General features: G+C 39.3%; 1 protein-coding gene across 1 annotated transcript in view; it reads right to left on the bottom strand.

Annotated features, from left to right (window-relative positions):
* FIG4 (FIG4 phosphoinositide 5-phosphatase) overlaps positions 1-26936 on the bottom strand; it is a 138106-nt gene that overhangs the window by 37518 nt on the left and 73652 nt on the right. The window contains exons 16-22 of the mRNA XM_081251195.1: positions 18485-18623; positions 11903-11961; positions 9784-9931; positions 7123-7206; positions 5161-5356; positions 4081-4163; positions 1925-2011 (exon numbers count right to left, since the gene is read on the bottom strand). Coding sequence (XP_081107321.1) covers positions 1925-2011; positions 4081-4163; positions 5161-5356; positions 7123-7206; positions 9784-9931; positions 11903-11961; positions 18485-18623 — 796 coding nt within the window. The remainder of the gene's footprint in view (positions 1-1924; positions 2012-4080; positions 4164-5160; positions 5357-7122; positions 7207-9783; positions 9932-11902; positions 11962-18484; positions 18624-26936) is intronic.

The raw sequence follows: 26936 nt of genomic DNA, 5'->3' as shown, positions 1-26936 counted from the left end.
ACACATTGAAATACTTTCCTTCTTTGGCCACATATTTATTAGTTCATTTGGGAGCTCATACTTCCATATGCTAATTAGACCTACGAAAGAAAAACTGTCTCTAAGTTAATAGGAGTTCATATGTTTTCTGGTTTTTTTTGCGGTATGCGGGCATCTCACTGTTGTGGCCTCTCCCATTGCGGAGCACAGGCTCCGGACGCGCAGGCTCAGCGGCCATGGCTCACGGGCCCAGCCGCTCCGTGGCATGTGGGATCTTTCCGGACCGGGGCACGAACCCGTGTCCCCTGCATCGGCAGGCGGACTCTCAACCACTGCGCCACCACGGAAGCCCATTCATATGTTTTTTAAAAAAGAAGAAAAAAAATAGTGAAGGGGAGAAAGAAGGGATAAATAGCCCTTTTGGAGGCTGTGATAAAACAGTCTTGGTTTCCCTCCCCTTCTCTGATTAGCCATCTCTGTCTCTCTCTCCTCAGCATTAAACTCAGATCCCCTCACTCAGCTGTAGACCTTTTCTCACTGTTATTCTCTTTTCCTAAGTGGTGTCATCTTTAACCAGAGGCTTTAATTATCACCAACATGCATTCACATTCCCAGAGGCTCTTTTCTGAGTTCCAGATCAGTTGATTCAACTGCCTCCTAACCATGGCCACTTTGATCCCCCTTGAAAGGCAAACGGGTTCCTCCTACAGTGCTTCTTACCTTGATAAATGGCACCTGTCCATGGTCCTAACACAGGTCCAAATAGGTATTCAATACCATTTGCTAAATGAATGAATGAATCAAACCTGTTGTTTCCAAAAAACCTAACGGCCATCCTTGGTAAGGCCTTTTCCCCATATCCAACTATTTCACTTTTTAATATTTCCTAGATTCATCCCATTTCCAAAATCCTCCCAGCCACTGTTCTCTAAGGCACCAGTCTTTGCCTGGATCACTATAGTAGCCTCTTAACAATTAGGAACATGCAGATGTAGTACATGGAGAAGTCAGGTAGTCAGTATCCATCAAATAATTTATTAAACAAACTGATAAAGTTGTACCAAGAAAAGGGAAGAGAACATTTACTAAATGTCAACTCTGTGCCAGACACTGATCTAGATGCCTTGCATATCCTACCTCATTTAATCACCACAGTGACCCCTTTTTATAGAAGAAACTCAGCTGAGCATATGGCATCAGGAGCTACTCCTGGTCACAACCTTTGCTTTGTTTGGTCCCAACAAGCAGAGAACAATGATAAATATGAAGAAGAAGGGGTCAATGGTGATGATCACAACGTATTGAGGACGTATTCCAGACACTGATCTCAGCACTTTGTATGCATGATTTCATTTCAGCCTCACCATCCTCCTATGAAGCAGGTGCTACCATTAACCCATTTTGCAGATAAATAAACTGAGCCCCACAGGACTTAAATTACTTGCTCAAGGTAAAACAAAAAAGAAGTGGCAGAGTGTTAAGTCAGGATATGAACCTAGTTCTATTTATTTAAGAATGTACTAAACTCCAAGTTATTCACTAAACAGCAAGTTAATAGAACTGGTGAAGATATAGAGCTAGAAAAGACAAACCACTCCTGCCCTCAAGGGTCTTGCACTGAATTTGAGGAGCCTGTCTCCAGGGTCAGAGCTGTTTTTTCATCTCACTGCTATCCACTGGAGAGCAGAGTTTCTGGAGGAAAACCCCCACCAACTCCAGTCCCACCTCCAAAGGGTGCATTTCAAGCACAGGCAAGGCTCCCAACCTTTTCCCCATCCCCAGAGCTACCCAGTTTTCCTCGGATACGGTATTACACCAGGAGGAGACGCTTTAGTGCTTATACTAATTTGGGGACAAGACAATGTCTTTCTCATAAAGTCTTAAAAAAACGCACCCTGAATGGCATGAATACAATTTTTTTTACAAGGTCTAATCTAGTACTTACAATTTTGTAACTCCATCTGGGCACCTGGAACAGAACTGCTGGCTGCTCTTGTCTTGTTTATGTTGACTCTGCCCCAGCTGCACAAATCTACAAAGTATAACAGATACAAAGCTAAAGAACTACCTGCCACAAATTCAGTAGGTCGCGCAAAATGATATGGGCCTTCAAACGACACTTCTATGCTTACGTCAGAAAAGCACACAAGAGTACCCTATGTGACACAAGACTCGATTTGTAAATGACTGCCTGATGTTAGAGCGGGTTTATGAGAAGAAGAGGAGGAGGAATGGGTTAAAATGTAAGTCGTAACCATGGACATAGGAATGAAACAAAACGTGTGCTTCGTTGCATCCTGTTTACTCAAACGTGATACAGAACTTGAGCCAAACTGTTCCTGAAGCCAGGGAGATGATCTCATAAGGCCTCGCGTACCTACGGGTGACAGCGGCAGGAAGCATGGGGCAACACGAGGCCGTGGCCGGGACGGGGACGTCTGCAGTGAGACAGACAACAAGGAAACGCCAGACCGGGCTAGGGATCCATCTCCTGGAGCGAGGATGCTAAGCACCCAGGGCATGGAGTTGGTTTCCTCAGGACCACAGGAATCCCCAGGTATACATATGCCAGCCGCTCAGAAGAGTACTTTCATCTGAGCTGGAGGGGACTGAGGAGACCACCTGCTGAGCACCACTGCCCCCCCATCCCCCTCAGAGAAGCCTCCAATGACACTAATCCAGACTTGCAGCTAAGGCCAAAGGGACTCGCCCCAGGCCAGCTCGGCAAGGTAAGAGGATGCCTGGCAATGGGCCACTGATATTTCTCAAGTGTACCCCTCTGAAGTGTGCCCTGTGCTACATGCACCCATCTTCCCCTCAGGGATGCAGTTTGTAGTTTTTATGAGCTTTTTTTAAAAGTCAGGAAAAGTGCCGAAGAAACTACCAATTATTAAATGAGTACAGCACTATGAAAAACTTTTAGATTACTCTTATCCAAACTTTTATCTTCAGCAAGTGAACAGCCTTGACATGTACACTTATGCTCTCTGCAATAAAGTCATATTACTCAGTCATTAACCCCAGATAAATCATTCTTCCAGATCATGTTGCTTATGAAGGCCCACTTCAACTAACTACTAAAGAGTTGAGCTACAGAGTGTGACAGCTATATGAATGTCACTGCGTGTCTGTGTATCCAGGAGTGAGGAGGGTGTGGCTGAGTTCTGAATGACTCAATTGGCTTCCAGTAAGACAGTGATGCACAGTCATACCAGTGCTTCTGTAGTCAAGAAATGCTATACATTTTTATATTTCATATATTCTACAGCAGATCTTACTAGTTTGAAGCAGACAGCTGAAAATATCCAGTTCAATGGATTCTGCAAAACAAACACCCTCCTTAAAAAAGACCTGGAGGTTAGTGCTCATGTATATTAGTTTACATAAGCCAAACTTAGATGAAGTGGGTCCATGTTCACTTGCAATAATTAAGTCGTCTTAATGCATTAGGTTGAGGGGGCGTTTACAGTGGCCTTGTCAGCGTTTTAAGGATTTCTAGCTGAGGAGTTCTTTTGAGAATCTGATAACTATGAATCTTTGCAAGTGCACACAGACACACAAAATTATATACGTGATTTCAGAGAATACCTTTTGGTAGATCGCCTCCTTTTAGCTACGTCTTCCTAATAAAGGTCGATAACATTCTGAATTGGTGCCCCTACATCACTGCTTCCTTCTCCCTCCTCAGCCTCCACTCCCACCAGCAGCTCTCCATCCCAACCCCAAGCCGAAGGGAATACAAGGTCCTCAACTGTCTGTATCCCAAGTTCATTTTGTAAGAAGGTACTTGATCTTGAGGATTTGTTAATGCAGGGATGCAGAGATGTATATGAACTTCAGTTTGCAGCTTATGGGCAGTGAAAATACATGTAAGCATCGTAAATTTTTATCACTGAGGGGCCCTGAGAGTCTCAGGCAGTAAGGAGGCCTTTTAACTCCAAATATAAATTGTTTCAGAATTTGACCTAAATGCTACTCTTTTATTCCAAGTGGAATTCACTTCCTTCTGTATTGCTATTTTCAATTTTTAAACGTTACACTAGATATAAGGTATTGTATTACATTTGCATTTGTCCTTAATCTCTCATGAAAATACTTTACCTTAAATAAATGGAGAGATCTTCTTCTGAGAGGCCATCTGAGAGGTTGATTCCATACACCTCTTTCATGGGCTGGACCACATTCTAGGGTCAAAAGAAAAGGGGACCAGGAAGAAGTTTTAGACATCTAGAATATTAATAATTTCCAAAGATGAAGAAAATGAACCTGTGAATTTTCCCACAAAGGCAATCACAATGTTTCTTCAACCTGGTTCATTAAATTTCTCAGTTAATGGTTTTTAAAAATCTGACTTCATTTTCACTAAAATAGTTTATTTTAGGGTAAAAAACTATTAGGTAATTACTAATTGCTTTTGTATAGTGTAGAAGTTGGCAAACATTTTCTGTAAAGGGCCAGACAGTAAATATTTTAGGTTCTTTGGGTCATACTGTCTCTGCCATAACTACTCAACTCTGTTACTGTTATAGGGCAAGAGCAGCCATAGACAATATATAAACAAATAGGTATGGCTGTAAATAGGCACAGCTGGTTGTAAATAAAAGTTTATTTACAAAAACAGGCAGCAGGATGTTTTGGCCAATAGGTTGTAGTTTGCCAACCCCAAGCCATGGCAACGTGTCTAGCTTTAATGACTTTTGGCCATTTCTAGAAAGCAAATTTCCCAAAAGCTAAATTTGGTTCTTCTGTGGTTTACTTGCCTTTTGTTTCCCCTCAATATATTGGTAATGTCAAATTGACCAGGATGAACTTCCCACTGGGGTTATGCAAAGATTGTGAGGCCTAGATCCAAACCCTGCATTCCAACAATGTGCTGAGCAAGGGAATAAACGGATGGGCTACTGTACCAAAGTAATAAGTGGATGGGCTGCTCAAAGAGGGACAGGATTCTCTTAAGAATTCTGGAGTGACAAGAAATTTACTGTTACACATGGAAGCACAAACACCAGTTTCAGAAACCATTTTCAGTAATGTCTTTGTCAAATGTATTCCTGCAACACTGTGCATTAGAAAGGTGTGAGTGAGGTAATGTGACTTTTTCTTGCTCTCAGCCTTTTAACTGAAAGCGGGAATTTGGAGATGAGCCTCATGCCGGACTGCACACTCTCCTCGGCCCCTGACCTCCGTCACTTTGGCACTGTCGCCCGTGTCAGTCATCTTCACTGGCGTGGAGCGCTGGGACACGGAGCCCTCCTCCTCCCGGTCGGTCCCGGAGTCGTCCTCAGAGCTGCTGGACACGGCCTCCTCGCTGGGCGGCGGTGGGGCACTGGCGGCCGTTTTCCGCTGTAACACAGCTTCTTCTCTGTTGCTCTTGTTTCTTTAAAAAGATGAATACGGATGTGAACCATCTGTAAACCGAACCCTCAACGCTTACTGTGTATCGCTCTGTCCCAAAGCCTTAGTCCTGGTGAAGCATAAGAAAATGACCATGAGAAGCCAGCTTCTGGATCAAGTTGTGCTAAAGGGAAAAGTTTAATATTTTATCATGTATGTGCTGACCTTATATGAATTTAAGCTTTGTTATAAATTCAGAAATAAACAAGTATGTGCTTGTAGTGTGCAGAAAAGTCTTTTCACCGCTTGGCTACTGTGTCTTCCTTTGGTAAGTGAAATCAGTATTTTCAAAATTTATAATACCATAATAGAAGACTATTATGTTTGAGATATTAGTAAAATTACCTATAATTTGTAGAAGCTTCAAGAAAGGGTCGATAGCCAAATCCATGTAGTATATTTCTGTCCCTCCTATGAATTTTTAGCAATCACAGTGGCAGCTGATTACTTGTACCAAAGTAATGAGCAACTGATGAACATAAACTAAGATTTTAAATTGTTTTATTACTAAATAACTATATTTTCTGAACATTCCTTCTATTAATAGGGAGTAGATGGGGGAAAAACATAGAAAAAGCCCACACTTATTTACTTTTATTTTAGTGCCAAATTTGAGAGTAGTAAGAATATTGTTTTAATTCAGAAAACATTTTATGGTAATATTTTTGGCTTTTATGAAAAATATTTAATATTTCACTCTTACTTTAAAAAATTTTCTGCAAGGGACTTAAAATACCATAATATTCTGCATTTTCTAGGAAAGAAACATGCAATACTATCTAACCATGGGTTAGATATTACAGAAAATAAATTCATTTCTAACTTTCTGCAACTAAAAATTAAAGTTGATACTTTTCAGTACTATACACTAATATAGCTGATCATTTATGTATTTGTCCCAGGAACTCCTTAAATTCTAAATGTCCTGAGGATGTTAACCTTCTTTTAAATTCCTCTTAGCATCTGGTCCAGGGCTTAACATGCAGCTATATAAGGCCACATATTTAAGCCACATAAATGGTGTATCTGGAAAACAGTAATATATATCTCATTGCATAAATCACACGTAGCTAGAATCCAATTAGGCCCCTGTACACACTCCCAAATACAATTAGGACTCAGAATCTACAGGCTGGCCAGGGTTTCTGGCCAGGGCCTAGGAGAAATCTTACCACTGGGATTATTCAGGTCAGTGGCAGTAACAGAGATTCTTAACGCTAGAACACATTTCATTCCAGTCTCAAAGCATAAAGACTGTAAACATGGTTTGTTCTCTTCCTCATATTATTGCATATAATAACAGTCATCCCCAAAACAATGTTACAGTAATACACAGAAAATCTATTAAGTCCTCTGAGCATTTGCTTTAATGTTGCCTCAGGATGCCAACGAAAATAAATACAACTAATATAAATTTTTACCTAAGCATTTTATGTTGTGGGAAACAGAGGATGCTGAGTTATTAAAGGACATACATAATATCTGCTACCTGCCTTTATGCCATCTGTGAAACTCCTGATTTAAAACAGTAAATGCGTCATGTTGCTGGAATTCCCATGAATTATACTTTCAGTGTCTAACACTTTTTAATGATCCCAGTGCTATAAAAAAGCTACCTGTATAGATGCAGTGAATGGACTGCTCCAAACTATGTGACTTGAAGTTATTAGTTTTTGGTGGAAATTATATTGTAAGCGCTATATTATTTTACATGAATCTTTAAAATTTCATTCTATATGCAAATCTTACCCCAATACTGATTTTCCAGTTTCATCTGGCTTACGCACTGTAAACGGACTTGGATCAATGCCAAAAGTCTTAGGCATGAAGTCACTGAAAAAAGGGGAAAAAAATTCCATGTGAATCACTGTCCCTCCAGATGACTGTCCACTTCCATCTCAATTCACATTCTTACACGATTCCTTCTTAGCCCTAGGAGGTATATATATTCTAAGCCAAATAATCAGGGGAGTTTAGGTAATCTGGGCCATAAAACCCCATGAACTAATGGTACTCAGTAACTTCAATGTTAGCAGTCCTCACTGTGAGTTTTCTCTGATTAAGAGACCCAATAGTTTTGAATTTAAGATTTTGTTTACTGGAGAAGAGTTGGTATCTGAGTTACTGCTAAGATGCATACCCTCTGGTTGTACATCACGAATTCGTTTTCGGGTAAAATTAAACTCATAAAACCAATGGCAAGACACTTAGCTGCTCAGTTTTATGGACAATGTTTTTATAACACAATACCACCTAAGGAGGTGGACATAATGATCAAAAATGCAGTGGTATGAATTGAAGTATCAACACCTACCTCATTAGGCTGGGGTTAATTCATTAAAACACTGTTGGAACACTTTAAATAGAAACTGTTAATTTACCACTTACTGAGATAAGCTGAAGCTACTTCCTCATGATACAGGGCCTACCTTATTATTACCACTGAAGCCAGACCAAACCCTATATTAGATGCCAAAAAGGCAACAGTTGCATGATTTATGCAGATAAGACTCATAACTTCTGGCAAGGATACTGCTCCAAGTGTGTGATTCAATATTACATTTTTTGAAGGAAAAGAAAGTAATATTGAATCTGACTCAAAATGCCTACTTAACAGTTTGAAAATGTTGTTTTCAAAATGCAAGTGGTTTAATTTTTCTTTCTTTCTTTTTGAACATACACAGTCCATCTTCATTATTTGTGGATGCCATATTTGAGAATCTGCTTACTCACTAAAATTTATTTGTTACCCCAAAGGCAACACTCAGAGCTTTTGTGATCACTCGCAGACAAGCGCATGTGCAGAGCAGTGAAAAATTAGAGTAACCCAACGCTCACATTCCCAACCGGGGGAGAACAAGGTGACCCTCTGCCTTCTTGCTTTAGCTCTCATACTGAAAACAAGTGTCCTTTTCACAGTCTATTTAGTGCCATGTTTTTCACATTTTTGTGCTTTTTGGAGATTTCACTGTCTACAATGGCCCCCAGGCATAGTGTGGAAGTTGCCTGGTGTTTCTAAGCAGAAGAAAGTTGTATGTTATAGAGAAAATACATGAGTTAGAGAAGCTTCATTCAGGCATGAGTTATAGTGCTGTTGGCTGTGAGATCAATGTTAATGAATTGACAATATATATTATACAAGGTATCTTTAACAGAAGCATACAAAATAAGATTACGTATTGATTGGTTGAGGAAAATGTTATGACCAGATGTTTTCAGGAAACTAACCCTGTATTTCTCCGAAGAGCAATGGTTCAGTGTCCTCTAACTCAGTGTTTGTAGGAACTTTACAGAGCGTAACTGCTGCCAATAAATAAAATCGCTTGTATATCTGTACATACACATATACGTAATATCATTCACCCTTTGCTGAGCTGAAAAATTCTGGAAAATGACAATAACATTACAGTTACAACTGCTAAACTTTAACAAGTGTAACTGAAAATCAAGCAAGTGAAAATTCCAAACTTTCTATCTGAAACTGAAGCAAAATGTAGAGTGATTTCTAGGAAACAAACCATGGAATATGTTTCTACATGTACCATGTTAAGTTTAGGCATACATATATCACATTAGAAGTAAATGAAAAATACAAAATGTAAATACAAAAATGTAAACTTTAGTATAAAACATAGTGATCAAAAACTGATTTTCTTTGCCTAATTTTTTTAATCTAGTACCATCATCTTCCTAAAAGGCTCCGCCAAACTCAAAAAGAGACAGAAAAATGAAGTATGTTCAAAGGTGGAGAGATGTCTACAAACAATGTCATATGAGTTATGAAAGAAAGAAGGATATTTACCCTGAAAAAAATTAATATTGCTTTCTCAAATATCTAGAGGGCTGTCACACAGAAGAGGAACTAGACTTGTCCTGTGCCTAATAAAAATAGTAATATAATAAGAGTCACCATTTATTAGTAACCCACCTGTGTCAGGTACTACATTAGGCACTTGGTGCATGTGTTTCTGTGTGATACACACCCCTCTCTATATGAAGAAACAGACTCACATAAGTTGGATAATTTTCTCAAGGTCACACAGGTAGGCAATGGCTGGTCCAAGATTCACATTCCGGCCTTTCTAATACCAAAGACTATGCTTTTTGTCCACTAATTTATGCTGGCTCTCAATTTCTAAGTTCAACTTAAAAAGCTGAGTTTATTCCAAATGACAAATTAGGACTGAAGGGAGGCAGATTTCAACTTATCTAAGACAAGAATTTAACTCCACTTGTCTAACTGTAGGACAGCCTCCTGAGTAGCAGGCTCCCAATCGCAGGAGGAATTCAGAGGCTGGAAAACCACCTGCTAGCAGGCTAACAGATTCCGAGTAAAGTAAGATATAGCTGTACAAACTAGGAAAACTATAGCTCCCCAATTCTTCCAGTTTCAGAGAACTCACAACATACCGCGCTGAACTCGTCATAGCCAAGCAAAAGGTGTCATCAAAGCTACTCAGCTCGTATGGTCGAAAAAATTCGTTGTGGATGTCAATCTCCTCTTCGTATTTGTGAAACTTCTTCACTATCAGCTTCTTTAAGTTCGCAGCACAGATAACTGAAGAGAGATACTGCCTGTTACTCTTAAAGCCTTTAGATTACATCTCTCAAATGTTTCTGTAATATCAACTGTGTTCACAGAGAACGCACTGAACAAGTTCAGCTCCTGCCTCTAGCACTTTCACGCTTGGAAGAGGAACAAGATATGTGCACAGAATGTATACTGCAAAGCTGAGCATGACAAGCTCTAAGGAAGTGGGGACCTCTGGAAGCTGGGGTAGGAGTGGGGAATTATTTTAGAAATCAAATTATTCAGTTCTTTAAATTCCTTTTTGCTCTTAAATAAATACCCTCTGCCTTCTAGATAAAAATTATGCAATTTCACTAAATTTTCCTTTATATTTCAAATCCTATTTATGGGCAATATTAGGCTGTTGAAGTCCCATCCTTTTTCCCAGAACAACCAAATCTTAGCAATATGAGTTATGATTTTGCCCAGAATTTCAAGGTAATAAATACTTTTTAAAAGTTAATTAATAATTTATTAAGAACCAAAAGTCATTTGCAACCTTTTTTACTTTATGGCCTTCACCACCCAAAGTTGGGATGGTCAACCATGACTAGATGGAGTCCTCAACTGGAATGTTCCAGATTGGCAATAGATCTTAATATCCTTTCACAACTGGGAAAACTGGCTTGCCTGTGGTCAGGGGAATCAGTAACAGAATCAAGAATAAACTCTATTGCAAACTGGTCAATTATTTATTTGGAAACAAATTATATTCTTTTAATATAAAAATTTTCCTGCCTTTCAGACAAATTGAAAATTTAAACTTCAGTGACTAAAATGTACTTTTACACACACATCTGTACTTTTTTTCACTGCTTAGATATAGGAAAAGTTTTTATTTCTCCTTGTGAATGGGTCTTCACTTCCTCCCCATTCCCCCCAAATATCTAGACATACATCAAGTACTAATTTTAAATGATGAACTAACATATTATATCCACTAAACTGTTGAGGGACATACCTAATAACTGTAAGATACAATATAACGTATCAGGCTACTTAGATAAAAGTATAACACAATCTCTGCCCTTAAAAACTGATTCACTTTGTTATAGAGCAGAAACTAACACACCATTGTAAAGCAATTATACTCCAATAAAGATGTAAAAAAAAAAAATTAGCACTAGAACTTCCCAACTATAAATGCTTGCGATTTGGGGAGGCAATTCAAAATTTTGATTAATTCATTAATTAATTCTATTTACTGTTTTCCTCCTGAAAGATCAGAGGAAATTCTGTGGCCCGGAGTTGTAATCTTGAGCGCGTTCCCTCTGAGTAGTTCACTCCTCTCCTCTGTGAGGCTGGAGGAAGGCTTTAGGAGGAAGATTAGGAGTTCCTCAGAGCATGACAGTGATGAATGGTACACAGAGCGCATGTAAGGAACTCCAAATGCAGTTGGTGGCTCCTCTGTCGAGTATACAACCTCCAAAATGATCTTTATATTAAATTTCTACCTTTTGAACAAATTTACCTTTTGGTAAGAATGTTTCTGTACTAGCTTTGAATTCTGATTGAAAGTAAAATGCTATGCCTCTGATGGAGAAAAAAAAAAAAAAGCTAAGATGTTGTACCCCAATGTTCACTGCAGCACTATTTACAATAGCCAGGACATGGAAGCAATCTAAATGTCCATCAACAGAGGAATGGATAAAGAAGATGTGGTACATATATACGATGGAATATTACTCAGCCATAAAAAAAGAACAAATGCCATTTGCAGCAACATGGATGGACCTAGAGACTGTCATACTGAATGAAATAAGTCAGACACAGAAAGACAAATATGATATCACTTATATGTGGAATTAAAAAAAAAGGTACACATGAACTTATTTACAAAACAGAAGTAGAGTCACAGATGTAGAAAAGAAACTTATGGTTACCAGGGGAGTAGCGGGGAGGGATAAATTGGGAGATTAGGACTGACATATATCACTACTATATATAAAATAGACTTACCTTCATCATAAGGCAGTGGTAAATGTTTTATTACCTCTGGCGTCCACCAGTAAGTATAACTATTAAAAAAAAAAAAGGGATAAGATGGCCCAAATGTAAATGTAGATTTTCTACAATTCACTGGATAAAAGGGTGTATGGTCTAGAGTAAGATGCTTTTAAAAACATGGCTGTGAAGCTTTTGGCACAGTAGGTCTTCAACATGTTCACTCCTTTCCCAACCCCTTCTTGTTTCAACTACATCATAGATCTACAAAACTGTGATGTTACCTACTTTTAGCTAAAAATGATTCGGGTATACTAAGCCAGACTCTATGAGCTGCTGTTTACTGTGCCTACTTTATTACCCTGCCACCCGGTGAACAGCGGGACTGTGACCCAAGTCCTACAAGTAGGATTCTCCTGCGTGTAGTTATCTGAGAGTTAGATTACTTTTTCTACTCTGCTCTATGTGTTTGGGTCTGTGTATATGGTTAAACAGTTCAGCAAAATCATTAAGTAAATGGATAAGCCTAAAGAACAAATTTCCTTAAAAAATAGTACAGCCCCTGTTAATCTTTAACTATAAACATTCACTACTTGATTATAGAGGCCAGTCAGAGTAAGGCTGGGAATTTCAATCATCTGGATTTCTGCTAGAAAACTCAGAGAATCTGAAAGAATCCTGAACTGCCTTTTCTCTGAACACTGAATTCTAAATCAAATTCCGATGAAATGGATATTTACGAGGAAAATGCTATATCAAAGTTAATGAGAGCTAGGAAGGGGAATGATGTAAAATGGGATATCAAATTTAAAAAAAAAACAGATTTTCAAAAGGTTCAGAAAAAAGAGCCTACAGCCAAAAATGCTAAAAGATCGTTTAAAATAAATGAAAGGCTTTCTAAAAATAAAATGTTGACATTACGACCTTGAATAACTCCAATTATGATGAATGGGGAGTATTTAAAGGAAATAGGCAACGTAGAGAACTCTCCTAGAGATGGCAAGCAGATACATGACCAAGGATGACCAACAAAAGAACCGGGGAGCCTAGTGAACTGTGGGGGTAGGGTGGGTAGTACTGTGATAACAGGAAAGACTCCTAAAGTTTTGCTTGAGACTGAAGTTACGCTTTAGAGCAGTGCTTCTCAAAATCAGTGTACACACAAAAATCACTTGGAGATCCTGTGAAAAGGCAGATTCTGATTCAGCAGGTGGGGCCTGAGATTCTGCATTTATGACAAGCTCCCAGTGATGCCAAAGGGGCTGGTCCTTAGACTACTTTTTGAATAGCAAGGCTTTAAAAGCATGAAAAGAACAGAAAAGGGGTAAGTCTGCTGCTTACAGAGAATTCAGTCTTTCAACATTTATTAAGCACCTACTGTGTATCAAATACTGCTCTATGTGTTAGAAATGCCATGTTGAAAATAATGACGGAGAGTGTAGAGCTACTTAGTTCCAGTATTGTTTCCATCTTCACCAGGCATAGTAAGTTTCATGCTGGAAAGAGAAATACACAAGATAAGAGGGAACTGTGCACAGCCCAAGAGGTAGAAGGAAGCAAGCAGCAGAACATCCCTAAGAGCACTCAAGTGTCCTGGTACAGTTGAGATCAATAATCTTTTAAGGAACAGTGAAGAAGAGAACTGACAATGGGAATGGGCAAATGCAGTCTTGATGTTCAAACGTGAGAGGGTGAAAGATTCCAAAAACTGTAGAGCAATAAGTGTGATGTCAGTGCAGGCGAGATAACGAAACAAATACTTACTAGAGACGTACTGTGAGTAACCTAAAAAGATGACCAGTGGCTTCTATGAATCCACATATATTCACAAAAACAAGCCACACCAGGCTACTCAGACTATCAGAAGATCAGGGGAATGAAAAAGACGTGTGTGTGTGTGTGTGTGTGTGTGTGTGTGTGTGAGAGAGAGAGAGAGAGAGAGAGAGAGAGAGAATTCGCACATGAGCAAGAGAAGGTATCTGCTTGCGTTAAGTAATTCCTAAAAAATGGTGCACACGATGAGCTTACTTAGGAAAAAGAAGTAAACATTATAAAGAAGGTGTTTTAACTCAGAATGTACCATGTGGAGAAAAAGAATTAAGAGGATCATCTTAATTAGTGCTTTTTTTTTAGTATTAGTGCTTTGAGACCAGGCCATACATTTTTTTTTAATATGACTAAACTGTATCTCCCTAAGCAAGATAAAGCAACTTAACAATACTTTTTAAAAAGTCTAACTCTGGGACTTCCCTGGCGGCCCAGCGGTTAAGACTCCACGCTTCCAGTGCAGGGGGCACAGGTTCAATCCCTGGTCAGGGAACTAAGATCTTGCATACTGCGCAGTGAGGCATAAACAAACAAACAAATAAATAATAAAGGTCCAACTCTTCTGAGTGGGTCTCAAGCAAAGAAGCCCAAAGAAATACCTGCCCTGGGGAAGCTGGGCTGAGATGGATGGACGAGGAGGGCATCTAAGAGGACTGAGCCCAGGACTGGGGGACCTCCATCACCCGACCCACCAGGCACTTTCACTCAGAGGAAGAGCACCTGCACTGGGACAGAAATCTGCTTTGGGACCAGGTATCAGAGGACAGGAGAGTGCAGGTTGGTGCCACTTCCTCCTCTGCATAAATACCTAGTAAGTCAGCTTCTTTTCTCTTTTTCAGTCCCCAGTATTAAGAGTGTTCAATTCCATTGGCTCACATACAAAGGTTAGGAAGATTTTAAAAGACTCTTTAATTCCCCTAGTAAACTTGAGAGCCCTCTGAAATAATATATATGGACTTGAGCAAAGCAACTGATACATGTGAACAATACAGAGAAATGTGAGCAGGATGACAGGATAGTCAAGTGTTGACAGCATAGTAAGTTACAGCTGTTTAAATGATTCCAACCAAACATCACAAAACAATGTTAAGGTGGAAGGAGTTGTGGGATGGTATCCCACAGGGCTCTGCCATCTACCCTATTCTATTCAAGGACTTACCCTATGTCATCAAGGACTTGTAGGATCAAGATGGCCAGCTGATTAATTCTGAAGAAGCTACAAAACTCGAGGAAAGAGTTAATAAAAAGGATATATATTTACATACTTTTTTTGGAAGCAGGCAAAGCATATACAAGCATGACAAGATGGCATAGATAAGGCGTGGCATAGGACATGTTAAAAAGACTTGGGAGCCCCACTGGATAGGAAGCCCAAGGAATTAACATTACAATGGCATTACTGAAAATAGTTAATGTAATCTTACACTTAATGATTAAAAAACAGATTATCCAGGACAAGGGGAATAATGGTACCAATGGTCCCATAACAGTTGGCACAAATCAGACCAAACTCTGACTACTATTGGACCCAGGTCTGGATACCAGAGTTTAAAAAGAGCACTGACTTAGGCTGGAATACAGAAGAGAGCCTTCCGAATGCTAAACAGACTTAGAACTACAGTATAAGAGAAACAGCTAAGAAAGTGGAGCCATATTTAACCTGGAGAAGAAGAGATTTTGAGAACGTGTTAACTTGTCCTCATCTATTTAAAAGACTATCAAGTGGATGAGGAAATTGTGTTCTCAAGGTCTCAGGGGTTGAACGAAGATTAGTAGGTAAAGTTATAGAGAAGCAGATATCGGCATGATATGAGGAAGAATCGTGTAAGTGAACTGTCCGAAAACAACTACCTCTCAACAAGACACGCCCTTGTTGACAAACCAGGGCCAGACAAGCATAGTCTGGGAATACACAGGGAGCTCACATATCAGACAGAGAATCGAGCCAGGAAACCTCCCAACTCTGAGTCAATGAGATAATTAATGCTTAATGTCTAAAAATATCATGGTGACATTATCAACACTCATTCAATAAATGGCATCTGAGATGATATATGACATATTAACCTATTTCAGAACAAAGCTTCAATTGGTGGTTTTGAACAGATCAATAAACATGGGGTTTTGAGTCACAAAAGTAGTTACCTCAAGAGGATTGGTTTGGACAAACTTTAGGCAGAGCTACGTTTATTCCCCCTTCCCTTATCATTCAATAAAAATGTTATTTCAGAATAAATCACTGGTAAACACAGTATAAAATACATGATGGTCACCAAGTTTGGAAACACAAGCGAATACATAATAAAGTGTTCATTGATATTATGTTATAATAAGTGATAAAATAATATTATCTAAGTTTCTAGATTTTATGGCCATCCTATATGATTTTTAATAAATGTTACAACTAGGGAATGTAATCCCTTTAAAAAATAATAACAATACAAACATCTGTTGGACTTACTATGTGCTAAGGATTTATATGATCTCATCTGATTCTCAGAAAAACCTACAAATCAGACACTACCATTATCTCTATTTTACTGATGTGGAAACTGAGAACTGGACCAGTTATGTGACTTGCCTCTGGTCACACAGGTATTAACTGCAGGCAGTCTCTCTAGAGCCTGGCTGCTTCAGGACTGTGTTGATTGTGTGTCAGACCCAGTACTAGGTACTTCCCACCCATTTTCTGATTTAATCCTCAAAATGACCTGTGAGGTGTGTATGGTCATCTCCATTTTACAGTTGGGAGAACAAGTTTTCCAGGTGTTTAGAAAACAAGTTTTCCAGATGTAACACACTTGCAGAAATTCCAACTCAGCTCTACCCTGACGTCCATGCTCCTGTCTGGTTACTGCCTCTGGCTAAACTGTTCATTCCTTCTGAGAATTATAATACTGATTTAACTGTCATCAAAATAACTGGTAGAGGTGGTGACACTAGGAAGTCCAAAATAAAGCACTGACATTTATCTGACAGTCTTTATAAGTACTGTGGATGAGGAGTCAATTGTTGATGCCAAAAACCAATTTTTGGAATTTTGACATTCTAGATAAAAACAAACAAACAAACCAGGAGACCAAGTCAACTGTGAGAGACACAGTATCTACTTTGATAAAAGTTTATTTTCAGTGGGAGACTTTTAGCTGATTCTTGCTGACGATCTAACCAGCTGAATAATCTCAGTCAAGACACATCCTCTCCGCACTTCAGTTCCTTTTTTTTTTAAATGGGAACGTAACATCAGCTTCCTTTTATTCCCACAAATAAGCGCCAACACCGCCTGCCTCAGTTATGTAACTCAAGGTAAGCAAGTGGTTTTAACTTACGCTTGTAATTTACTAGCTAATTTCAGCAACAGAAAATCGAGTTTTGTTTGTTCCCAAGTTGTATTTGAATAGCTTCAATACTTTAAGTTAATATAAAGTTTTAGAAAGTCAACCACATTTACCCATAGTCAGCTGCATCAACAAAGCTAAATATAGGTATTTACACTTATCTCTCATCAAATAAACATAATTAGCTCCAGATTTTTTGTCAGCAAAAATTCACAGCAATCATTTATTAATCTTAGATGTAGTGGAAAAACCAGCACTGCTTCATTTATAGGGAAAGTAAGCTCAAGTATTAAGCTGGCTATTCCAATAATATATGTACTTAAAAGTACAAAGCTGAGAAACATATAAACTCTGACGTTTCCTTAATATTGTAAATATTCCTGAAGTAACACAGAATTTGGTAACAGCTGTAACATCAGCACTTGCTAATTCACCAGTTATTTGTGGTCTGTCCACACAGTTAGCCCAGACTGGCAATGACCCCTGTAGTGCTTGAGAGGCATCGCTGTGCAAAATAAGGACTACATCACACCGATCCTGTGAGAGGAAAGCGTTAGGAGCAAACCTGACATCACAGGCCTTTGAGCAGAAGGCACCAGGCTCCAACCTCATATGTGAAAAATGCTGCCCATTATTAGTACATGACTCTTCAATTAAAAATGCTAGAGTCCTCTAATTAAATCCTCACAATGACTTCGTGATGTGTGTCCTGTCATTTACTTTTTGTACATGAGGAAACTGAGGCTTAGAGAGGTTAAATGACTAGTTCAAGGTCACATCACTGCAGAGACTCCAATTCTACCTGACCCTGAGGCCTGGGCCACAGGGCGTTCTGTCAAAATACCTCAGGGAAACAGTTCATTTCTTTGGGGACTATTACTACCAATTTAACTGTCATCAAAATAACCGATACTGGTGAATGACTCTAGAAAGCTCAGACTGAGCAGTAGGGGTGGTGGGAGTGGTATCTGCCACTAGCACCACCGCTCTAGTTTCCTGTCCTCCCTAGTGTCACCAAGAGTTCCTTGTGCTTCTTGGAGGAAAGAGCGCTGGAATTCCAAAGTGAGGTTGCTTAGACACCACACTTAAAAACCAAAGACTGACTCCTGAAATGCTGAGCTCTTTATCATTCCACATTTGTGGGAAGCAGTCAAAAATGATGTTAATGGTTTGCTCGAGTGTAGCTTCAACTTACAATCAATGGTTAAGTTCTGAAACTTTATATCTTATGGAAAATGCCAAACAACTGCATTTGTTAATGATGATTTCCCAAACCTACTATTAGGACATCGACAATACTAAATTCCTCATGGCAAACATGTAGCCAGACTGACTATGTTAGCCTATATGACCATTTCTCAAAAAGAAAACTATCTCACATTCATAATAACATCAAATCTGAGTTTACATAGTAGACTAGGAAAACAAATACCTTCTTCTTGTTGGTAAAAGTCTCATGGTATTTTTATGATGCAAATAAAAATCTGTCGGGAGTTCCCAGAGATGAGGTTTCCCTTCAGTGGGATGGAAAACTCCCAGGAAGAGATTAATGGAATCTTGTCTATCAGCATCTAAAAAGCAAAAATATGTATTTCAGGAAATCCATTACTGACATAAACAACTCAGGGGAATGTTCTCTTAGGAGGATAATGGTACAACTGTGATTTCATAGAACATACCCTCTGAAAATAATAGCATTTATACTTCAAAAGTCACACATACACAAAATCTAAAACAACCAATATTTTGAGAATTAAAATCTTGCTTCAAAATGTTTCCTTTTTACTCTGTACCTCTCATAACACAGAGGATAGTGAACATAAACTGCTTCTTGAATTTTGAGAGACTCTTAAACATCTTGAAGAATTGCCAGAGTACCTTAGTGATTGTATTTTTAGAAAACATTCTCACTGTGTGTTAGTTTACCTGAAACAAAGGACATCTTCACTTTATTGCAAAGACAAGTAGAGATGTCAGAGACAAATAAAGTGACCCAATTTCTACCCATATTCTGTTGCACAACCTTGAACAAGTCAGCTTCCAAGTTTCTGCTTTTAATCCATGGAAAGACATTCTCCATTTCTTTAGCAGAGACAATGTTTACATTTTCTGTCTCCTACAGCTGTGCTTGATAATGGAGGCAGAGTGAGCACGTGGAAAACAGCCTCCTTCTAACCATTCAACCACTCCAAAATTACCTTTTCAAAATATACTATGAACTAATAAAATCGACTACATATATATATGCTGTATCTCTTCTTTTTCCCCATTATATTTTGGTAAAAATGATGCTAAGCACTGAAGCAGCCTCATGAGCCATCCTTCCCACTCTGCACTGTCCCCTCCCCAGCATCCTTCACTCCTTCCCCTCATTTCCTTCTTTCCATTCTCATCTCCGCTCCCTTGTATATTCAAGTTTGGGGCAGGCTTCCACAATATAAATAATAACCTCTTTCTGAAAATGCGCACAGAACCAAAAAGACAGCACAATAGAAATGACTGCTTTTGAAACAGGATAACATTATCATAAAATCAATTTCTTTGAAACAGGATAACATTGTCATAAAATCAATTTCCTTCCAACAGCTATAGTGAAACACAGAAAAATCTGAAATTAGCAACATTGTTCTCATTGGGCTATTTGGTCATTTTGGCAGAAGCATAAATGAAATACAGTACATCAAACATGTATTCCAGTTATATATTTTCACGGGAAGCATTCCATTAAAACAGCACTTACCTTTTAGGCTAAAAGTAATATATAAAAGGGATGTGTTTATATGATCAATATATTTGGAGCCTTTTTTCCATTTGTTGAGAGAAAACATCAAAGTACTAAATGATACAGGCACTACTGCTCCAATTTTCACCCTCTTAACACAATACGAAAGTAAACATACTGCTTTTATAGTAATTATATTCTTTATGCTTCTTGAATGGCCTTAATGGCACAATAATTCACACTATGCAGTACCCCAAAATATCAATACTATCTAAAGAAGCTTTCCATTTTCAGCCATGTTTTCAAGGAGTTTCTTTTATTCCTTATTAAGCTTACTAGTAGCTTCCTTTAATTTTTAGCAAGTATGATAAAATGTAAGGTTGAAAAATATAACCAAATAAAGGATATTCCTTCCAAGGATCATACTGGACACTTCTTGAATGTCCTGCTGTTATTATAACTTAAAATATATCCATAGTATTTATGGTCACTTACTAAGCTTGGAATCTAAGGCCAGCCCTAATGAGCCTGAGAATCTTCCTGGCTACTTCTGACTGCAAATAAGGCTATCACCTTCTGGAAGACAGCAGTACTTTGGACACAGACAAAAGCTTAAAACAGGTAGGTTCTCTGCAGTTGCCGATAACAAGAGGGCAAAATGACTATCTACTTTTATAATCAATCATGCTCTAAAGGAAAAAAGAATATGCACCTTTCAAACTCCATCCAAACAGGTTAAACACTAACCAGTTTTATTATGCACTGTATTTAAATAGGTCAGGCTTGAATATAACAATTCTTTTTAATTAGCCAAAAATTTTAACTTGGAAACTAGAATGTTTGTTGACCTAATATTAAATTAAGTTCGTGATAAAGTGGCCTCTAAAATCAGTAATGGAAAGGGACACTATTCAATAAACAGTACTGTTTAACCATTGTGGGGGAGTGGACAGTGACGTTAGATCCCTACCTCACACTGTACGTTGAAACAAATACCAATTAAATGTAAGAAAAACAAAGATCAACACCCTCACAGAAAAAGAAAAACATGCAATTTTTAAAAGAAACAAATAGACAATGAACATACATAAACTCAACTGTACTAGTTATTAAACAAATGCAAACTGAAAACAATATACCATCTTTTCTACCTTTTAAGCTGGCAAATACTTTTCAAAATGGGCTCTCCTATACTCTGCTGAGGGGGACTTGACTGCTATATCCTTTTGGTAAGGCTATTTGGCAATATATATATTTTTTAAAGGTCCTGAAAATATCTATACTCTGACCTAATAAATATGCTTCTGAAATTTTCATAAGATAAAAAATATGCAAAAAAAGGTATACGTTCAAAGATGTTTGTTTAAAAGGAACCTAAATGCACACTAAAAACAAATAACCTCCCTATGGTGCTTCTAAAGGATAGATTGCTACAAGGCTACCAAAAATCATGTTGTAAAAGAATATTTAGGGTCATAAAGATTACTCACATTATCTAAAAGGGCAAAAACAGATACACAGTACCTGTATAATAAAACTAGAAGGATCACGTTCTGCTAAATATGAACAAGTTGCTATCTCTGAAAGGTGAGGATTACATGATTTGTGAGTTATTCTATACTTCTTATAATTAACATATATTACTTTCATAATTTAAAAAATACACCATTCATTCATTTATCCAAGAGCCTACTATGTCCCACACTAGGGATACAGTCTATACAAGACTGATTTCTGGCTCTCGTAGGGCTTATGTTCCACAGTGGGGAACAAAAATAATATACAAGTAAATAATGTACAAGGTACTTCCAGAGGATGTAAGTTCTATGAAAAAAATAAGAGTGACGAGAGAGTGATGAGAAAGGAGAGGGACACTTAGGTCGGGTGGTCAGGGAAGTGGGTGGAGGCTGGGCAGCTCCAGGAACAGCACGAAGGCCAGGGGGCTGGAGGGCAGGGAGCAAAGGGAAGAGCAGGACTAGGGACAGCCAAGGCGGAGCACACAAAGCCTAGTCGGTCACGGTAAAGAGTGTGATTTTTAAATGCAATCAGAAGCCCTGTAAGGGTTTTCTGAGAGCAGAGTGATAAGATCTAAGTCTTGAAAAGATCACTCTGGCTGCTGTGAAGGGCAAGGGCAGAAGAGAGAGGCAGAGGGAGGAATCAGGAGCCACTGCAGGTGTTCAGATGAGAGCCAACAGCTGTGCGCACCAGCCCGGCAGGAGTAAGGATGAAACACAGCAGAAGGGTCTGGGATATATTTTGGAGCTAAAGCCAAAAAGATCTGCTGAGATGAGATGGGGGAGGATAAGGAGAATAAAGAAATCAAGGATGATTCCTAGGATTCTGAACTGAACAGCGGGAGCTGAGGTGGAAAGCAAAACAAAAAACGAAACAAGTAGAGAAACAGGTCTGGGCAGAGTCAAGAGCTCCTGTCTCAGAAATGATCAGTTTGAGATTCTTCTTAGATATCTGCGGTAGGAAGAAACTTGGCCCCATGACCTTTCCTCCCTCGTTTCCCATGAATATCTTACATTACATGGCAAAAGGGACTTTGCAGATGTAACTGAAATTACTAATCACTGACTTCAAGATAGGGAAATTACCTTGTCTTATCCAGGTGGGCCCACTGTAATCACAGGAATCCTCTAAAGGCAGAGGAGGAAGGTAGAGAGATTCGAAGCACAAGGGTTTATGCACCGTTGCTGGCTTTGAAGATGGAGTGGGCCACAAGCCAAGGAGCCTTTCGAAACCAAGAACGAGCCCCAGCCACAGGGACATCTGCCCTAGAACCGCCTGGGATTCTGCCAACAACCTGAAGGAGCCTGGAGGCCTCTGGATCAGCATCCACATTCTGACTTGATTTTGATTTCATCTGACTTCGTTGCTTTCATTTTGACTTCAGCCAGGTGAGACCCTAAGCAGAGAACACAGCTGAGTAATGCTGTGCCCAGACTTCTGAACCACAAGCACTGTGAGATAACAAACAGGTGTTGTTTTAAGCCACTAGGTCTGTGATAATTTGTTACAGCACCTATAGAAAACTACCACAGTATTCTGGAGGAAATGCCTGCTAGGTAGGCATGTAGATAAATAAGTCTGGAGTTCAGTGGAGGAGTCAAGGAAAGAGATATGAATTTGAGTGTCAAATGCATGGTACTTAAAAGCTGGGTAAGATGCCCCAAAGGTGAAAGTATAGAAAGAGAAGAGGAGGGTTTAGAAATAGGGCAGGAGAAGTCACCAGGGAGACTGAGTGAGACAACACAGAGGTACGTTTCAAGAAAGAGGGAGCGCTCAACTGTGATACAAGCTGCCGAAAGCCCGAGTCAGATGAAGACAGGAAAGGAATCACTGGATTTGTGCAACGGGGGATTGTTGGTGATTTTGACAAGCACTGGTTCGGTGGCATGACAGGGCAGAGGCCCAGTGAGGCAGGTGGAGAGAACAGGATAGGCGAGAGGAAACAGGTGTGCAGATAACTCTTTCAAGAGGTTTTGCTTTCGGAGAGCAGAGAACTAGGACGTTAGCTAGTGGTGGGTGGGGAATTAAGGGCAGGAGGGAAGATCAGACGAAGAACATAAGGTGTGCTTTTATGCTAATGGAAATGCGGCAGCAGAGGGGAGCAACGGACACATATGGCAGAGAGCTGTGCGACGTAAGGTAGAAACAGCGGGTGCAGGTAAGGACACGCTCTGCATTTGGCGCTAAGAAGGAGTTCCCCCCCAATGACTTATTTTCTCAGCAAAGAATGAAGCAAAGATACCAGCTGAGAGTGGTTTAGGGAGAGAGAGGACAAGGTATGAATGGTCACTTTGGAGAGTGAAAGAATGAACGTATTAGGGAAATTCAGCAGGACTGTCAGGCTGTTTTGAGTATCCTTCAGAGAACTGCAGTCAGTTTAAACTGAGGGTCATAACTCCAGCTTTTTCTCTTGCCACGTTTAACTGCTTTGGTTGCAGAACAGGTGGACAGTTGGGTTTTAGCCAGAGTTTTATTAATGTGGTTTCAAATGTTATTAAAACATAACATTTTCCAAATGTCTTCTTTCTGCTATAGCCAAATATAGCTTACTCACTCTAAACCTGCTGTTAGAAGGATGACCTTGGAAGGCTAGCTCAGTGTTCTTGATAAACAAAAATGTGTTCAGATGCTCCTTTGCATGTCCCTCTCTCATGGGTGGGCAGAAAGGAGAAGACACCGCTCCATTACCTCACGGCACTACCATAATGCTGGCAATGCCATCTCGACACTGTTTTCTGTAATCACTGCATTCCATGCATGGTGAGCTTTGAAGTCTTTACCCCACGAGCTTTTTTTTTTTTTTTTTAATCTCTATTTGAGGAGAATATGGCTCCCCTCCATGCACACACATTCACACATTTAAATTACACCTGTGTGCATGTATGTATGTATATATATGTGTGTGTGTATATATATACAGCTGGTCTATTATTAACCGTTGCAGGTATCTTATCTTTTTATTTTTTTCTTATAATAGGATTTCAGTTCAACAAGCTTCAGGGGAAAAAAAAGTCAGGCTTACCCAAATATAAATGTAAAAAAAAAAAATTAGAAAGAGCTTGACAGGGTCCTTCAGTGAATTATAATGACAAAGTTCTTCCTAATATCCAAAGGGAGTATCTAGGTACCTATTCTATCCTTGTTGGCGTCCCATAACTGCTTATGTAGCCAGTTATATTAGAAACCAACGGACATTTCTTAGAGACAAACCCCAGAAGATGGTAATATGTGAAGCCTCAAGAACGGGTTTTATTAAAATGAGCGTGAAAGGGAGTCAGGTGAGTGACCCACATAGCATCAATCTGTCTGTATGAACCAAGGATAAAATTCCTAACAACCTAATTTCAAGTACCTTCCCGCCTACCCAAGAAGCATAACATGAGGAGGTTAACTTCTACAAAGTTATCTTGAGTGCTTTAAAGAAAATGGTTCTATTACTATATTACCATTATATAATATCCATTGTAACTTAAAAGTTGTACACCCCAATGACACCATGCTTCTCAAAATAAAGATATCTGTTTTAGCCACATTATTCATAAAATAATTCCTTTCATAATAGTTCCTCTTTCAGTTGTGCATAATTTTGCTTTACCTTTCCATCAGGTGCATGTTACTTATTCACGACCTTCTTCTGTCTTTTAATGGTTCTCCTTTCTTTTTTAATCATGCACAGCTACACATTCATTCTTTGTGCTCTAATCTTACTGAAAAACACATTACTTGGGCTTCCCTGGTGGTACAGTGGTTAGGAATCTGCCTGCCAATGCAGGGGACATGGGCTCGAGCCCTGGTCCGGGAAGATCCCACGTGCCGTGGAGCAACTAAGCCCGTGTGCCACAACTACTGAGCCTGCGCTCTAGAGCCCGCGAGCCACAACTACTGAAGCCCACATGCCTAGAGCCCATGCTCCGCAACAAGAGAAGCCACCGCAATGAGAAGCCCAAGCACCACAACGAAGAGTAGCCCCCGCTCGCCGCAACTAGAGAAAGCCCGCGCGCAGCAACGAAGACCATGTGCAGCCAAAAATAAATAAATAAAACAAATAAATTTATTTAAAATAAAACCACATTACTTGATCCTTAAGTGTCAATAATGACTCCCAATTCAGGGACAACCATGACAGGAGAGGGCAGAAGAGTGGACGACCCTTTCCATCAGGGCAGCTTTAAACCTTTTTCACGGTAACACACACCGAGAGGTATATGTATTTGTTGGCACATAACTTACACAACTGTTACAAGTTGAATTGTGTCCCCCCCAAAAGATATGTTGAGGTCTTAAGTGCCAGTAGCTGTGAATATGACCCTATTTGGAAATCAAATCTTTGCAGATATAATCCTATTAAGATACAGTCACACTGGAGTGGGGTGGGCCCGTAATCCAGTATGACTGGTGTCCTTATAAGAAGAGACATACACACACACTCAGGTAGGAGAATGCCACAAAGACACAACAGAGGGGAGAATGTCATGTGACACCAGAGATAGAAATTAAAGTGCTGCAAGCCAAGGATCAGCAGCAAACCACCAGAAGCTAAGAAGCAAGTAAGGAAGCAAGTCTTCCCCTGAAGACTTCAGAGGGAGCACAGCCCTGCTGACATCTTGATTTCTGACTCCAAGCCTCCAGAACTGTGAAACAATAAATTTCTGTTGTTTTAAGCCACCCAGCTTGTGGCTGTACTTTGTTACAGAAGCCCTAGGAAACTAGTAAAACAATGAAGCATAGCCAGTGAGATGCCTTTAGAGAGATCATCTTAAAACCATCCTAATTTATAAAAACAAGTGAAACCATGTGTTATTTTTATAATAATTATTTGCAATACATGGTATAGCCAATAGGAATACATCAATAAATATTAATATCTTCATTGAGAACCACAGCAGTAGGTATAACAAAGGATGATGGGAATACTTTAACATTTTTGCTTTAGAAATCTAGAATTTAAAGTTATGCCACTGGCTTGAATTTCTAAATCTGACTTTCCTAACTCTTAGTTTTTGTTTGGATTAATATACTTCGATTGTAAAGTTCGTAAGTCCAGCTCACGAGTCATGCATACAGAGGAATACCTAAATACTCTCAAGGTCTATAGTGGCTTTGTTGTTTATGTTATACATTGAGCTGACCCGGAGTTGTTCAATGGGCGTAATTCTCAGTGAATTCAAAAGACATGATCTGAGCAGCCTAAGAGCATTACTGATAGGCTACATGTTATTAGGTTGACATACACAGTCCTGTCAATTTTTTAATTCAGGGAAAAGGGGAAGTTGAGAGGACACAGGGAATGGATTAATTTATTAATTCATTCCATAAATAGTTCTTGTGCCATGAGCAAGGCATTAGGGACACCATATGAAACGAGATGCTCACGGAGCTCTTGGGTGTCACAGTAGGGGCTGGGGGGACACACAACACGACTAATAGCACAGTTAACAATTTAAGTGCAATTGTGCCAAGTGCTACAAAGGTAGAGAATGTTACAAGAACAGAAACTGAGTACCTTCCTTGAGGAAGTGAAAGGAGAGTGAGCTTTAAAGCTCAAAAGACTGCAGTCATGTGTTCCAATGGGTGGAGCAAGAGCCTGTGGCAGAAGAAGCCTAACTTACTCAGGAAACAGTGAGAAGGTCCGTGTGTCTGGAGAGCG

Source organism: Mesoplodon bidens, assembly GCF_964165515.1.
Source record: "Mesoplodon bidens genome assembly, chromosome: 12".
Taxonomy (NCBI): Eukaryota; Metazoa; Chordata; class Mammalia; order Artiodactyla; family Ziphiidae; genus Mesoplodon; species Mesoplodon bidens.
The sequence above is the reverse complement of the archived record's forward strand: the minus strand, read 5'-3'. Positions and strand labels throughout refer to the sequence as shown.